This window comes from Pomacea canaliculata, linkage group LG10 (assembly GCF_003073045.1).
Source record: "Pomacea canaliculata isolate SZHN2017 linkage group LG10, ASM307304v1, whole genome shotgun sequence".
Classification (NCBI taxonomy): Eukaryota; Metazoa; Mollusca; class Gastropoda; order Architaenioglossa; family Ampullariidae; genus Pomacea; species Pomacea canaliculata.
In genome coordinates this window covers 25,265,691-25,282,948 of record NC_037599.1, presented here as the reverse complement: position 1 = coordinate 25,282,948, position 17,258 = coordinate 25,265,691, and the positions used below count along the sequence as shown (strand labels likewise).

General features: G+C 37.4%; 1 protein-coding gene across 1 annotated transcript; it reads left to right on the top strand.

Moving 5' to 3' along the window:
* The first annotated feature begins 70 nt into the window (after positions 1-70).
* On the top strand, positions 71-11,138 carry LOC112573200 (pre-mRNA-splicing factor 38A-like). Its single transcript, XM_025253347.1, has 9 exons — positions 71-228; positions 1,289-1,448; positions 4,975-5,096; positions 5,361-5,446; positions 5,796-5,903; positions 6,267-6,373; positions 6,728-6,804; positions 6,980-7,007; positions 8,192-11,138. Exons 1-9 carry the CDS (start codon positions 99-101, stop codon positions 8,418-8,420), a joined length of 1,047 nt encoding a protein of 348 aa, XP_025109132.1. The 5' UTR covers positions 71-98; the 3' UTR covers positions 8,421-11,138.
* Positions 11,139-17,258: the final 6,120 nt, after the last annotated feature.

Here is a 17,258-nt window from a genome sequence, read left to right as displayed (position 1 = left end):
GATGTTGTTCTTCAAAATGGTCCAATGACAACAGCCGTAGGACAACGAAAGGGGAAGCCGCTCTCCTGTACGCGAGTGTGGAAACAGAAGCGTCCAAGATGGCTAACAGGACGGTGAAAGATGCACATTCGATAAAAGGGACAAATCCACAATATTTAATCGAAAAAATTGTTCGAACAAGAATTTATGAATGCAGATACTGGAAAGAGGAATGCTTTGCGCTCACAGGTAATCAATAATCTCGCTGAGGTTGATGGTAACTTATTCATTAAGTACTTTCATAGACATGCAGTGTTGAAATTGAAGTCTGATAACTTTATTGCCATCCTAACCCCCAGTGTCAGCTGAGAATCTGAAACAGCTGCAAAATTACAGACCTATCATAATTAGAATTTTAGAGAGCCCTTGCACTGTTTTTCTTCTATATCTTTGTTACTATTTTGTGATCTTGATCAGTGCAATGAGTCCGCCTTTGGTTGGGATATTGAGCTTTATAAATTCCCAATTATTATTATTACAGCAATCCCTCATTTATCGCGGGAGATGAATTCCAGAATCACCTGCGATAACCGAAAATCTGCAAAATAGAAACGGCATATTTATTTATGTATTTATACACTATAGTAAGGCTTTATAAACCCTCTCCCATACTTTTACGCTGTATAAACCTTTCCCATTTCCTTAATAACCATTCCCACACTGTTTTGCACATGTATTATACCTTTACAGTAAATAAAAGAACAAACGCATAATATGTACTGTAGAATAATACAGTACCTGTAATAGAACAAGAGACGAAAAAGTACACAACGTGCCACTGTACTGAGCCAATATTTCTTTATTGTTAGAATTAATATATGTAATATATTTTGATGCACTTTTTTCATCTAAAAATTCATAAAATATTTGTTTCCCACTGATCGAATTTCGCAGAAAAACCCCGAAGAAGCGTAGATCCGTGAATCATTTTTCCCATTAATTTCTTATAAAAACCGCGAAAGGTGAGGCGCAAAGTGGCTAGGGATTACTGTATTATCATAGTGTGGACATAATTACTTGATCAGTACAATGAGAAGCAATTATAAAAGTTGACTAGGCGAGGAGAATAGAATGCAAGTATAGGGAAGTTTGTCCTTCCTGTCCAGTTCATAGATATGTTACAGCAGTAGACATAACCACTGGTGTGTAAGAGAGAGTGAAAGAGAAAACTTCTTACTGACCAAAAAGAAAGACTTGATAGCACGATGTGGCTTTTTCGTGACTTTGTTAGTACTACTTCTCATTACAGCGGCACTGCTTGTGGACAAAGCAATGGAGCTGAAGTTCGTTGGGGGTGTTTATGGTGGAAATGTTAAGCCATCGCCATTCCTCTGTCTTATCTTGAAAATGCTACAGATCCAGCCAGAGAAAGACATTGTTGTTGAATTTATTCGTAATGAAGATTTCAAGTAAGTGGCATTAGTTGGCTATATACAGAAAGGAACTGGTAGTCAGTACACATTGTTGGATACATCCACCATTTTTTTAAGACAATGCTACAATTGATATAGTCTCTTAGTATGTGAAACTGAGAATAATACCTTGTCTTTTCAATGATGTCAATTATGGAGGGAAAAATGATCTGCCAAGTTAGAAAAGCAGGTATTAGGGAGAGGGAGGAAAGGAATTCCCAACCCTGTGCTTCCCCTGTGGGTTCCAACCCAGAGCTTATCTTCTTAAATTGTCGGCTTCCTTTTGCAGGGTGTGAGGGATCCAGCCCCACTTCCGCTTCTTGATGTCTTAGCTGGCAGGTTTTTGGTTGGTTCTCTCCCACAGGTCGTTAGAGATCTTCTAGGCCAATCGGATGTTGAGGATGTGGCACGGACATCTGTTGACGAATGTCGGAATCTTGTTGGTGATGGTGTTTGTCACACGCCATGTCTCGGATCCATACAGAAGGACTGACTTTACATTTGTATTAAAGATATTGGATTTGATGCCTAGAGAAAAAGCCTTGGAGTTTCCAGACAGGTTGCAGGGTGTGGAGTGCCAACCTGGCTTTGTTTATTCGGCTTCTTACATCTTCATTTGTACCTCTATCTTTGCTGATTATACTGCCAAGGTAGGTGAAAAGGTCAGACTCTATAATACATTCTCCATGTAGTTGGAGTGGTGCTTCTTGCTTGTTGTTGACCCACATTACCTCCGTCTTCTTGATGTTGATGATCAGGCCAGTCATCGCTGCTTCTACTGAGAGCCGAGTGAGCTTTGTCTGTTTAGTGTTGTTGCTTGTGAGACAACAGGCTGATGTCATCCACAAAGTCGAGATCCTCAAGTTGCCTGGCGAAGGTCCACTGAATGCCTGTGTTGCTGCTAGAGGTTGTTCTTCTCATGATCCAGTCTATGACCATCAGGAAGATTGTCAGCGAGAGCATACAACCTTGCCTCACTCCAGTCCTCACTGCAAAGGGGTCGGTCAGCTTTCTGTTGTGGATCACCTGGCATGGCATACAGCTGCCTGATGATGGCAATGAGCTTTGGTGGAAATACGTAGTGCTGCATCAGCTTCCAGATGGTTTCCCTGTCTATGGAGTCAGAAGCCTTCTCAGAATCCACAAATGTTATGTAGAATATGTTGAATCCTTGCTTTCTGCGGTCTCTAAGAAACTGAATTTGTGATGCGGTCTGTCTGTTGAGTCCTCAGCTTTATCTTCATGGTTGTCACAAGCAGGTGGTGGTTTGTGGCTGCATCTGGACCTTTGCCTTACCAAGACATCCAGCAGGCTTCTTCTAAACTGGCGATTAGTGGGGATATGATTGATCTGGTTTTCTTTATGTCCATCTGGTGAAGTCCAGGCGGTCTTGTGAATGGTTTTGTGTGGAAAAACTGTGCCTACGACTACAAGATCATTGAACAAGCAGAAGTCTGTGAACACCTCACCATTTTCACGGCAGTTGCCCACACCGTGCTTTCCCATTATGTGTCCTTTTTCTGTGTTGCCATTTCCAACTTTGGCATTCATGTCGCCCATTATGATCTTTAGGTCTCGTTTTGGAGTACGATCAACCAGTGCTTGTAGGGAGTTGTAAAAGTTTTCGTTTTCCTTTTCTTTAGCCATGTTGTTAGATGCATAGCACTGGATGATGGTGATCTTTCTTCCTTTGGAGCTGAACCTGGCTGACATGAGGCGTAGGGAAACTGGTTCCCATGCTATTAGTGCTCTTGCTGCCTCTGGTGTCATCAGTACTGCTACTCCTTGTGTATGGTCATGGTCAGGGTCTTAATGTCCAGAGTAGATGATAGTCTTCCCTGACGAAAGTCTGGTCTGATCGTTGCCATACCACCTTGTCTCGCACAGGCCAAGGAGCTTGATGTCATAGTTCTTCATTTCTTTGGCTACCTGAGCTGATTTTCCTCTCGTACAGGGTTCTGATGTTCTAGGTCCCTATCCTGGTTTTTGCCTTGGCCATGACAAGATGGGTTAGCGAGCTGACTAACCGAGGGCTGTTGCCTGCACGCATCATAGGCCCCTCCGAAGAGGGATCTTCCTGTCCAGGCTGTTGTTGTGCTTTTTTATTTGTGGTTTCTGTAGCAAATAGCACGGTGCCCAACCCTCCTCCTTCATCCAGGCTTGGGACTGGCAGGTTACCCGGGGGGTTTCCAGGTGGAGTTTGATAGCATCAAACATATAATGTATGAACAGATATTTTGTTTGTTATATAGAAAGAGTAGACAAGCTGGCAATGGTGATGGCCACACGAGTTTTCTAGTGCTATGCTGTTGACTCACACTCATGCACACTGTATTAGAACACTGAAAAAAAATGCACGAAAATGCACATCTTAAAAAAACCTGACAATCATCAGACATTTGTATTGGCGTATTGTATTTGTATTTCATTGGCCTGGTGCTATCATCCTAAATCCTCAAGCTTTTCTGAAGATGTTGTCCCACCCTCAGCTCCTACTCCTAACCCACATGACCTATCCTCAGAGTTCAGGGGAGATTGCCATGGGCCCCACCCCATAGCTAAAGTTTATACTACATATATATTCCAGTTCTTGGTTGAGTGATGAACCATTTTGTTGGACATGCAGGGTATTTCAGCAATGTCTGATCCCTGTTACTTCTCCCTACCCAGAACATCACCATTTGGTCTGGGGCTGCAAATTGGCTCAGATGACCCTGACTTCATTCACAGCTAATTTCCTTATCTGAGGGTCTTGTTGCTACTTACTGTTGGGATGTTGCCCCACTACAAAACTGCAGGTGGGCTAGGCCATGCTTATGACAGCAAAGTGACATTAGTCAGGCCTTTATCTTGTCAGTTACTTAAGGACTAAGGAGTGCATCAGCTTCTGGTGTCATTCTAACTGTTGAAAATGAGAAGGCTCAAGCTATTTTCTAGCATGTTTGCCATCTTGATTGTGACTTTGACCATTGCACCCCATAGTTATGCACAACAGAATGGCGCAGCAGTTGTAGCAACCACCATGTTGTTACAAAAATGGCAGATATCCCCCACATAACATCATCAGTCCTTTTTCTATATGCAGAGGATTGAGGTTATTTTTTTGGAAGTCTTATGCTGCATAACACATGTAATTGGATTATGGTTTCACATGATTTTTCAGACGTTGCTGAGATAACTGCACAGTCTTAAAAGTTAGATGAGTTTACTGTACATTGTAAGGAATTGGATGAGTTCACTTTTCAGTCTTAGCAATTACATAAGTTTACAGTTTCAGGAATTAAATGTGTTCACTGTCAAGTCTTTGGAATTAGATGCATTCACTGTACCCTTAGCCACACAATGTAAGCTAATTTCACTAATACCGGTATAAGAAACTTTTAAAAAATGACCACCTTCGCCCTTGTAAGCACATCACGCCCCACCGTTTCTCAAACGCTGATTTAGATATTTTCCTCCTCCACCTCATGCCATTGTTTTATGTAACTGGCATTTAAGTAAAAGTTTCTCATTTACATTTCAGATATGTGAGAGCTTTAGGGGCATTCTACATGCGTCTGACAGGCACATCAATGGATTGCTACAAATACCTTGAACCACTATACTATGATTACAGAAAAATGAGAATTATGAACAGAAATGGCAGTATGTATCTGGTTTTCTTGTATCTATTAACACATAAAGAATCAGTGCCCTTGTCATTTAATGCATGTTGTCTAAAGAATTTTACAGATGTTTAGGAGAGATAAGTTATGGGGAAATACATCCAGATAAGAACAGTGAGATTGTATTTGTATAGTATTGTGCATGTTATTACCATACAATCATTTGTGTACCAAAATATAAATGGATTTCGGAGTCAGTGAGTTTATGTACCACAGTTCTTGTGCAGTTTTTATATATCTACAGAGTTTGAACTCACTCATATGGATGAGTATATTGATGGACTTCTCCGTGATGAAAGGACATGTGACGTCATCCTTCCCAGAATTCAGGTATTCTGACAGTCTGAAATTAAACGATTGGGAACTATACTGATTCTCATGTGAAACATGAAAATGATTGTAGTTTTAGCCTTTAAAAGGGAAAGCAGTTAGAAATGTCAGAATCAGGATGACCTGATATGTTGTCATCTGTTTCCATTTTGAAAGAGATTATGTTTTCCTCATACCTTAACTGATAAAAACCAAAGTATTTTAAATGTTTTCTATGTTGTATATATTTTGTGAATACTTCTATTTGAAAGCTTGATGGAGACTAAAGCAGAACAATCAGAATAAAGGTTACTTAAGAAAAAGTCTCCCCAATTATGCCATCATGTCTTACTTATTTATCTGCTGGTAGAAACGCAATGTTTTGGAGGAGAGCAATCAGCTAGATCCACGTGTCAGTGCTGTTGAGGAGGACATCGAGGAAATGGAGTCAGATGAGGAGGAAGAGGAGCTCCCCCGAGTGAGTTTTTCCTCCATTCAGTCATATGACACATAGTTTTATTTAACTTTTTCTACATTCATTTTAGTCTGGCTTTTTTGAGGGAGATTGGGGTGGAGGATATTCTTCTAGGAATTAACTTGTTTGATATCTGTTTGATATGAAGCCATTGTGGATGTAAGATTAATTGTGACACTGAACAAAACATTAAAAACTGTGTAAGATAACAGAGACATTCCTGCTGACACATTGGATCCATGCAATGTCTTCAGTGCATGGCAGACTTTATCAAAGGGCCTCCAGAGTTTCTATCTGAGCATTCTGTTTTATGCTAAATGGCAAGGAGAATATTAAAATATTTTTGAAATTTGTATCACTTGCCAGGAGGTGCGAAGAAGCCCCACACCTGAAAAGAGGAGTCACAAAGATACTGAAAGGAGTAACCCCGTCCCAGTATCCAAGCGGAGTCGTTCTAGATCCCCACATAAACGGTAAGTTCAGCATGCTTTGTTTTGGGATTTTTGTATTTCAGGACCATCAGATAAACATTCTAGGACACGTGATAAGTGAAATATAAACCATCAACTTTGAATACACCAATTATTTATTTTTTTATGTTGACTATCTTGAAGTAGTCCCTTGACCTATATGTGGGTTGGACAAGAAATGAGGCAGCTTGCAAGGCTGCACATCAGGGTTGGAATATCTTTTGGACTAGGTCACAGAGTAAAATACATATTGTTTTGATATAATTATTAAGTGCATAGATCTTCTACCATTTCCATTGTGGAGACAGTTTTCTCTTTTTCTCACACTTTTTTTTTTTTTTTAACCATTTGTTGCAGAGATCGACATGGTAAAACCAGAGATACAAAGGCAAGATCTAGGTCTAGGGAGCGAGAAAAACGTCACAGATCACCAGGTTGGTGGTTGAATCATTCCAGTGTATATTATGGCAGCTGTTGTTGTTTTAATGCAGTCTCTTGGTGTTCTTTGGTATACTTTTTTAAAATAAAAGATTATGAATCGGAGCTAATTTTCACCTTTTATTTTTTGTCTTTTCTAGAAATAACTGAGGAATTTTATTTTTGTGGCAGGTAAAAGACACAGAGAGGAGGAAGACAGGTAAAAAACATCATTATTTTTGAAGTGATATTAATATTATGGAGATGATAGTTTTTTTTTTGGTTTTTTTTTTGGAAAAACTGTGGGTACAGGAAAAATTAGATTTTCCCTATTTTACACACAAACACAACACAAGGTCTTTTTTGAAAGCACCCTGCAGTATAGGTTCTTACACATGGACTTCCTGGTTCAGTGTCATAGTGGGATCTCAACCGGTGGGACCTGTTTCAGGCCTTAAAAGTGCCCTGACATTTGTTTTTGTAAACTCTGCTGAAGTACCCTGTCATAGAAACAATGCAAGCAAGCTAGGAGCAATAGTACACCATTGAATTCTACATAAAAATTGGTAAAGGTGCATTAGAAATCCTTAAAATTTTGAAGAAGGTTATGAACAAGCTACCCTATCATCAGCACAGGTCTATTAGTGGTCTAAAAAATTTCAAAGAAAGTGTTTAATATAGAACACACGTCAGACACCAGTCTACATCCAAAATAGATGAAAATGTGGCTGAGAGAATTTTAGACTGAAAAAAATCTGGTCTCTTCAGATTCACCCTGTAATCTGGACTTAACTTCACGGGATTTCTTCTTGCTTTCCAAGATTAAACATTTTTGAAAGACAACCACTTTGGTACGGTGGTTGAGAGTTGATTTCGGGAACTGCAATCAACAATGGCAGGAGTGTTGTGTTTTGCACAGTGCCTCTGTGTGTTTCCTATACTTGTCTTCTATTCATCATCAGTACTGTTTATTCTCCTATCCCTCATTTATTTACATTTATTACTAATTAACAAACACAGAGTACATGCATTTGTGAGGAAACAGCAGTTTCTGAATAAGGTATGAATAAGGTATATTTAAAATGGTAGACATAATATTAACTGTCAAGAGAGTTTTTCAGGTTTGGTAGATGCTGCTACTATGATAGATAAATAAATGCAGTATAATGTTAAGAAATCATTTACCCCTTCTATGTCATCAGGCTTGTCTATCTGAAGACATTTAAGTCAGATGAACGGTGGTTAGACATTCCTGTAATTGAAACAAATATTCCTTCCAAATTTGGTGAAGATTGGACAAATGATGTGGATGTGATCAGGTCTTGTCAAGACCTTAAAAGCACAAAAATATTGTGACACTATGCTTAGTAATAGTATTTTTGGTTTTAAATTGTTGCTTTTCAGAAAACGTAAAAGCAGAAAGGGTCGAAACAACCGAGATCGTCAAGAAGCAGATAAAGAACGTCATCGAGATCGCAGCAACCGGGAGAAGTCAGACAGGGAAAGAGATCGTGAACGTAGACACCGAGACCATGGCAAAAGTCGTAGCCATCACAGCAGATTGCAGGATGCAGATATTCGAGAAGCAAATGAACTTAGATCTAAATTGGGCATGGCACCTCTTCGGCCTTAGAAGTCTTGCTTAGAAGTGAAATAGCAAAGTCATTTAATTTGTGTTATGTCTTCTGATCAACAAACTCTGAAAAACCCTTGGTGTAAGCAACAAGATTATTATCAGATGTTTTCTGTGCTCCAGAATATGGAACTTGCTGGATTTGTGTAGCCATTAGTCTGAATTTGAGACAGGCCTTTATCATTTAAAAGATTTGGAATGAACTGTTTATTTAGTGACATCATTCACTACCACAGCTTAAGTACAGAGTAGAAGAATCCTTAAAGACTGAAACTCATGAGGTATTAAAATGTTGATGACATTAAATAGCATTGCTAGAAAGCAGTGCTTGGTTTCTCTAGATTGTTGGTGTTAGCCTGACCAATGTGACATTTACAGACATTTAAAGAACTCTTAATTTGCCTTACAGAATAAATGTCATTCACTTTTTATGTGTGTTTATGTTCATGTATTCATGTATCTGCAATGAAAATACACTGAGAAGACACTGAAAAATCAGTGGGAAAATGCAGTATAATAGATTCATAGCAGGCAGTCCTTTCTATTGTTTTCAGTTTGATCTCCTATAACCTTACTTAAGAATATATGGAAATTGACCTAAAATTGTACATGTATCGTGCCTTTAGAAAAGTTAAAGTGCCAAATGCCAGCCTTTTTCCTTTGTTAAAAAAGCCAGGATTTTGCATTCTAGTTTGTTGGAAGATCATTTCTGCACATTTTTTTTATTGACATCTGTTTCTTTCAAGTCTGAAAAAAATCTAACCTAATCTAAAAATATTTAATTCTACTGATGTTCTTTGCCCGAAGGGGGCAGTTATCCTTGCTTTGGCTGTGTAGGGTAGTATGTAGTGCAATAATGGACTGATCTGATGTGTGTGGGGTGGAGGGAGGGATTAAACAACTGCCTCTAGCTAGTCCTAATGGCAACATAATTATTTTAAGATGCAATGAGAAAAAGTTAATTATATTAATCTTTGAAAGTTCTACTGACATAACCGTGGAGTTATAAGAGTATATAAAGTGGCTTAGGCCAGGCATGAGGGTCTTCTCTCCGAGGGCGACATGGGTCACATTTGTCATTAGGGCTGCACACAAAAACTAATTGAAGTCATTTAATAAAAATTATTGCAGAATATGTTTATTACTTAAAGTTAGAAACATACAAATGGTTTAGTAGCTAGCCACATTTATGATTGCAAATTAATCAAGTTGTTTAACAAATGAAAAAAATTTAACAGCAACTTGCAACTTGTATGCAACAGCAACAGATACATTGAACAAAAACTGCCACAGTTCAAAATTAACATTTAGGACTATTTTCAGTGTTTTGCTCTAATGCTTGACACTTTGTTTTAATGAAAATTTTTTCTGTCTGGCTGAAATGTTTGCGCAGTTTCCACTTACATCAGAGATGAGAGGTGCTGATCACTCAGTCTTGTGATGTGTGTGTTGATTTTATGAAGAGAAATAACTGTTTACACACAGGTAGAACTGAACAGTGTTATAATCCTTGTAGCAAACTTCCTGAAGTTTCTAAACTTTTCAGGAAGATATAAAAAGATCTATATAACAGATTTTGCGAATCGCTGCAGTGTCCGTTTTGTTTGCAGGCCGTATGTTTGCCATGCCTAGCTTAGGCAACAATGATGGAAGAGGGACACAAGTTCAAGTATTAAAAAGTTGCCAGTTGGGGGACAAGAAATTATTTGTACATATCAATGCTTGCGTTGTTGGTCAAGACAGGACTAATTCTTTACTGATTTAACTGCTAACTACAAGGTTTTCCATTTTTTTAAAACCCATTTTTATGATTTCTGTCACAACTCCCTATCTGCGGTGTCAGAAATTATTAATTCAAGACAGAGACTTTAAAGTCTCTGTTCAAGAGTAGCTGGATTTTGGGGTGAATAAGTACAAAACATTCTTTGTAAATCAAAACAATATATGAATCACCTCTAGATTTATGAATCATTATAGATGATGACAATTTGAACATCTTTTTAGCTCTTGTGAGCTCATTGGATATTATGATTTTCAAAGAAGCACTTTGCAATCTACAAGCAAGACAAAAAAAATAAAAAATGACTTGTGCCTACTTGGTCTGTCCTACAATGGGAACTGTGGTGTGGGTAGGATTTGCAGCCTCGTTTATAGTATTTCAACTGGATTGTCATTGAGTGAAATGGGAGCAACTACTGTTTTATTATCCCATTTATCACTTGCAGAGAGTGCTATTTATCTTGGTCCTGATTTTGCGCATTATAAGTACTTATTATTATTGTTTTATAGACATAACGTTTGCATGTTATTTATATTTTTATTTTTCAGCTAGACCTGAAGCGGGTTTCTCTCTCTCTCTTATATTATATCTGTTGATATCGCTGTACACTTGTTTGCAGACATGCTCAGTCTGTATCAGTTTGTTATGTGAATTTGTGTTTCTGCATTTCTTTTGTAAATTGTAAATGGAGATATGAAGCAGGGAAATGAGCTATACATGTATACATTTCTATCATTGTTATTATATGAAGGAATGAAAGTAAAAATTGATGTGATTGGAGAAACATTGGCTAGGTATATAGGTACATATAGTTGAAATGTAAGCAAAAAAATTCTAAAAAAGAAAAATGACAAAGATAGTGACCTTTACAACACAACTCACAAATTTTTATAAATGTAAACCTTTATTTTTTTCCAAATAAAGCTTGTAGAACTAAATGCATTTGTGCACAATGTGTAGCTGCACCCTCATCTACTGCTAGTCGCTGTACCTAGCTGCCAGTGAGCCGTTGTGTAAATATTCAAAGTAATACTTAAAGTCTTTGGTCAAGGCGACCGTCCTGTAGACAAGGCGCACGGCCATGCGTACGGGAAGGAAAATCGAGTGTCGTCTGCTTGTACCGGCAGCATTTGTGTCAGACACAAAAGAAATGTTTGATCCAGTACATCAAGCGTTTATGGAGTAAAACTGGTATCGTCTTCTTCAGGGAAAGCCTTTTCCACCAGCACCTACACAACTATCTGTCTACTCATGACGCGCTAACTTTGGTACTAACAGGTGGAAACGTTTGTAAGCTGTATCCACGCGCGTACAGTAGTTGGTCGATCGTGCTGTATCTCAGAAACTATGTCCCTAGCAGCATCGGAAACCATAAGCTCAAGGGGTCCACCAAGTTTGTCTTGATCCGACTGTGATACAGGGGGTCAATCTATCGCAATGCTTGACTCGTGGGGCATGGCGCTGCTGCGCACATAAGCCAAGCTCCACGCTCGCCGAGGCGAAACCAGAGTGCGGGAGATCAACCCCACATATAGGGTCGTGACCCCTAACAATGGCAATGACCTTTTTGCCATGGCGTGCTACATACGACCGCCGCCATTTTCAAATTTGTGAGTCTATACTTTTCCCAACAGAAAAGCTTCTCAAGCGGTCAATTTCTATACTGATACATGTGTTCGACGCTTCGATAACAGTACGTATAATTTTTATACTCTATATTAACATAGTTATTGAGATTTTAACTACAGAAATGTCCAAATTTAATGCAGAATATCATTCTAAGAGAAAAAAGATTAAGAGTACACATTAACGCAATAATGCACAAAGTTTTCCAGACAGAGTAGAAATCGTGCTCAGCAGTTCTGAACGCTTGCATTTGATAATTCTTTAGCCGTTAGCAATGGAGAGAATTTGGAGCTGTCAGAATTTCCTCAATTGCGATTACGAAAGTGGAACGTACAGAGCTTCGACAGTTCCGTCTGTTACTGGTACGATAGCGTTAAAATGCCAGGTTTCTTCGGGCAGTATAATATTTTTTTTCTCTTATTTATTGTGGGTTTGTTTTTTTTTGTCTTGCAAGGTCCTGGGCTGTGTGTGAACTATGGCTGATTATTAGGCTCATAACCTTTCATGTTTATTTGTTACAAGAAGCAGTATTTGTATTGGTAAAGGATTTTTGGTGTAAAATGTTATTTCTTGCTTTGTCACATATTGCTGATATGTTGAAGATTTGGTCCTTTGGTACTCTTAATCTGCTCTCAATTTTATAACTTTTTAGGCTAAGCTTAAACGACTTTTTCAAACACCAAACTTTCCACTGCAGCAGCTAATTAAGAATAATTTGTCACGAGAGCAGCATAAGGATTGTGTTCCAGTGGTGAACCAAAAAAAAAACTTTATATATTTATAGCCCATTGACAACTGATTGTGACTGGAAGTATCATTTCAGACAACTTTAATGTCTTTTTTCAAACAATAATCATAATAACTGCATATGGTCAATAATTTATTGTTACTGTTATTCTAGATAGCTGGCTGCTGGCATTTTAAGATGAAAGTGGTCACAGGGTGTGCAACTTCCCACTACAATCTATTTGAACCAGATGCAAGCTTCATTAATTAGAGCTATAAAGCTGATTCCTCATGTCCTATGCTTCCAGTTCTCCTGCACAAGTCATTAGTAGTGCAATTTACTTTTTGATTCATAATATTCATAATCCTTGTGCAGAAAGAAAATTTATGAAGGCATGTGACCATTAATGGTCAAAAAATGAAGACTTCTATAGTTTATTGTGTGGCTGCAGAGTTTAAGGAAGGAGAAAAAGATAATAGCCCTGAACTGTTTGAACACCAGTCATTACACCACAGATAGTGTAGCTTTTGTTGTGATGCTGCACTATAGAGTGTGTTATTATTTACTTTTGATCTTGATTGTGTGAATCTTATTTGCCTTCTTATATTTATTTCCATGCAGGTAACTACCAGAATCTAGCTGAATCTTTGCAAGGGACAAAATGTCGGAGGTGGAGAGTGATGACAAAAATGCTCCCACTCACCAAAAGGATACGGATAACTCTCGATTAGATTTCGGTCTGTTTTCATTTCTCTGCTTAATTTTAGGGAATTTTTTTTGGTGGACATCATGTAGGGAACACAAGGCTGTGTCTCTTTCTGGTAAATAGCATTCAGTGATAAACAAGTTTTGTACAACAATAAAATGTTCTTAAAAAATTTTTAACAACTATCAGCAGCTGACAGTTTTAAATGTACTAAGCTGAAAAAAGTTTATGCAAATGTATTCATTTGACACAGGGATGCATCAGCTAACAGCGAAGGAGAGAGGATGCCGAGGAATCACTATATGCTGACCATTCAGTTATGCAGCAATGTCCACCACCATTGCCATACTCTTTGCCACTAGTGGTTGGCACCATCTCAAGGGTGTCCCCAAGTAGCAGCTTTCAAAAAGGACTGTTTCACCTTTGCCTTCACACCCCCAGCGCTTCCGATTCCATTGTCTGGTTTTCAGCCTGCAGCATAAAAAGACCATAACCCCTTGGAAGGTAATTTAAAGCCATTTTATTTATAATCATTTTAGCTTTTTTATCTTCTTACCCTGGCCAAGAGTTATAACAGTGCTTTTATGAGTTAAACTGGAAGTGGAAAATCCAGCCTTTTGCCATAGTGAAAAAATTTGAAACAAATATGGATCAATATCAAATAGATATGAAAATGGTAAAGAGTAACCAAAATAATGGTATTTTCCAGGCATTGTGAACTATGCAAAAGCTAGCAAGATCAGCTATTTACATGTTTTCTCTATTGTGTTCTTAGGTTAGAACATAAACTAGAGAAAGTTGGGATGCAACAACTGTCTCTTCTGGGAAGAGATGAAGAATGATACAAACAACCTTAAAAGGATGTTTACATGGATGGAGAACAAGAACAGGAAAGGCAAATGACACGGGAAATCTGCCAGAGGGGTTTTCCAGTCTCCTTAACCAATCAGCAGAAGATGTAGAGAGTCTTGAGGAGATATGAAGACAGACCCATAAAAAGGACATGCTTGGTATGTGCTTTTTCTGATTTGTTAGTAGGAGGAGTCAATCTTTTTATCTGATTCCCTTTAAAGGTTTCCATACGATACCATTCATTGTATAAAACTAATGACATGTTTGCTAGTACTAAAAAGTAATAAAGGCATTGTTATGGGCATTGATTAGAGCAGATAGTAAATTTTCTGTACCCACTTTTGCTTGGTTGTATGAAACTTCCTGAATTGTTGCTGTCTTTTTTTTTTGGGGGGGGGGGGTTCTTTAAATACTAGTTGTCATAACAGGTATTAATGTTGCCCACTGCAATTTTTTTTTAAATGATGTGTATTTATTTTTGTCTGTTTTCAGGAATGCCATTCGGTGATGCGTCGGGCTTCACATTAAAGCATGTAGTGAGGGCATTCTATCTGTGCTATTTTCAACTGAGTTGGCCTGATCTTACAACTTCAATGGGACTTCAAAGAACCACCCCTTCATTTTACAAACAGTTCAGGGTAAGGATTTAAATATTTGACTCTGTGTGTGTGTGTATACGGTACATTAATACATGCCTGTCATAAAATAGGACTGTTTGGATTGTTTCTTTATCTTTTAGTTATGAACCTTAACCTTTGACTCTGCTAGGTGCAGACAAGAATTTTCATGAGTCATAAAAAAAAAAAAACATGACAGGAAGATAAATCAGGCCTGGGAGAACTGTCCCTACCTCATTTTATTGTGATTGAATTACATTGCCAAATAAATATGGACACATGTTTACGCAATTTCTAGTGACTGTAGTCCTTTAATCAGCTGGTTAACACTGTGTAGAAAGGAATTAAAAATGACAGTTTATAGACATCTTTACAGTTCCCATGTATTGGGGATTGTTTTTGAAATTAGAATTTCCAGAGTTTTTCTGCCTATAGAAATTCTAACTGAAATTCAAATGCAGTTCCACTTGTAGTTCCTTTCTGTTTATAACACTTTAAATTTTTATGCCACTTTACATATCAGTATAATTTGCTTGTACCTCTTTTGTTTCACATTATATTCTGGATTTTAGGGTCAGTAACCTACAATTAAGTGATTACTTTTTTATGCAGACCTCATATCTTATATTTGTTCTATTTTTAGATGCTGCAAGAAAAGTTATCCTGAAGCTACGGATGCTGACTTGCATGCATCAACTTGGTTAGCTGGTGCTAGGGATCAAGAGAATGGCAGAGGGAAAGGGCTGAGCACAGCCTATACGTCAGTTAATTGTTCTGGGGTGGTGGACAAGTAAGCTGTGCAACTTTCTACCTACAGTTGTAAAATTCTTGTACATAAACCTGCATATACTAAATCTGGATTTATATAATTATATAAAACTGTGCTGTGATTATTATTTACTCTAACCATTAATTTATCAATGAGGATATTTTCACCCGATCCAATAAGAGATGTGTTGTGGTAAATTCAGAATCATTTATATGTTTACAGTTCTTTTCTAATACCTTCTAAAATTCTTGAACATAATTGTGTTTCAAACATGTGTTTGATGGTTTCTCTTCTTAGTGATAAAGGTGCAATTTAAAATTTTAATCTGTTTAAAAGATTGTAGTTAATACCATAAGCTGCAATCCAACTAGAACTTTTATAGTTAATTTCATGACTTTTGATTTTTTTTTAGAAATGTCTATTAAAGCATCACTCTTTTTTGACAGCAATTCAGTTCATACTTATCATTTGATATATTGTCATAGATCTTTGAACCTTTTCTTTGGGAAATGTAATTAGTGTTAAGGAAACTGCAATTTAATTTTAATTGTTTTGTCAATGGATACATGGTTTTGCATCGTTCTACAACTTATAATTAAATAACGAATGTTGCATTAATATATCAAGAGGAAACATCTTTTATGTATGCAAACAGACAATGCTTTAAAAAAATTTTATATATTTTTAAAATTATTTTTTTTTATCAGTTTGCTTTTTATCCTTATTTATGATAACATTTTTACCTTGATAAATGATAAATTGTTTATGTATACAAATGAGACAATGCTTTAAAAAAAATTGTATATTTTTAACATTATTTTTTTATTAGTTTGCTTTTTATCCTTATTTGTGATAATATTTTTACCTTGATAAATGATAAATTGTTTATGTATACAAATGAGGCAATGCTTTAAAAAAAATTTTATATTAAAAAAAATTTTTTTAGTTTGCTTTTTATCCTTATTTTACCTCAATAAACGCCAATAAATGACAAATCATGTTTGTTTGTTTTTTTATAACATTTTGCACTTTTGTGCACTCTTTTGCTGCTTGTTATATATATATAATTATTGCAAAATACACAAATTATTAATCCATTTGATATTGGTATTTTTTAGGAATTTTGGCATGTCTTGATTTAGAAATATGTAAATCAGGATATGCCGAAATCCCTAAAAATACCAATAATCTGAAGATATAAATAGTGGGATATATAAAAAAAAAAAATGGGACATACCCATGAGCCATCAGGGTTGACTAGCGGTCACAAGGGGGAGAGAAGCGTCCCACGCTTGTTTGACAGGTAAAACCGACATGACCCCGTTGTTACGCCCGGTTTCACTTTCGCTATGGGTCGGACGCCATTTTGCCACATGGCCCCCGGATACTCAAGACATGTGTCCCACCTGTAGCCAATATTCCTTTGCTGCTGGGGGTAGAACTGCCGCTCTGCTAACGGGAACAATTCCTCATGAACTGTGCCCTTAAGCATGGATTAGGGTAATCACAATTACAGTTAAGAAGAACCAAATGAAATTTACAAATTGTCTTATTCATTAGTCTCGAAGCTCTCACGTCTGACACATCAAAGACATCGCAGGGCTACGTTTCACTACCCACCCACCCCTTTAGAATTAATGGAACATTCCTCCGTAATAAGGGATAACTTGGATTGCACCAAAAATGTCTTGAAGATGATTCAAATCACTGAGTAAAAGTTTAAATATTCGAGTCCTACAATCAGAGTCTAGCGGAAAGTCG

Excerpts from the sequence above, each read along its gene's own strand:
- LOC112573200 (XM_025253347.1), top strand. The coding sequence starts at position 99 with ATGGCTAACAGGACGGTGAAAGATGCACATTCGATAAAAGGGACAAAT. Across the intron at positions 1,449-4,974 it reads ATTCGTAATGAAGATTTCAA|ATATGTGAGAGCTTTAGGGG; the intron begins GTAAGTGGCATT and ends TTTACATTTCAG. Across the intron at positions 6,374-6,727 it reads TCTAGATCCCCACATAAACG|AGATCGACATGGTAAAACCA; the intron begins GTAAGTTCAGCA and ends CATTTGTTGCAG.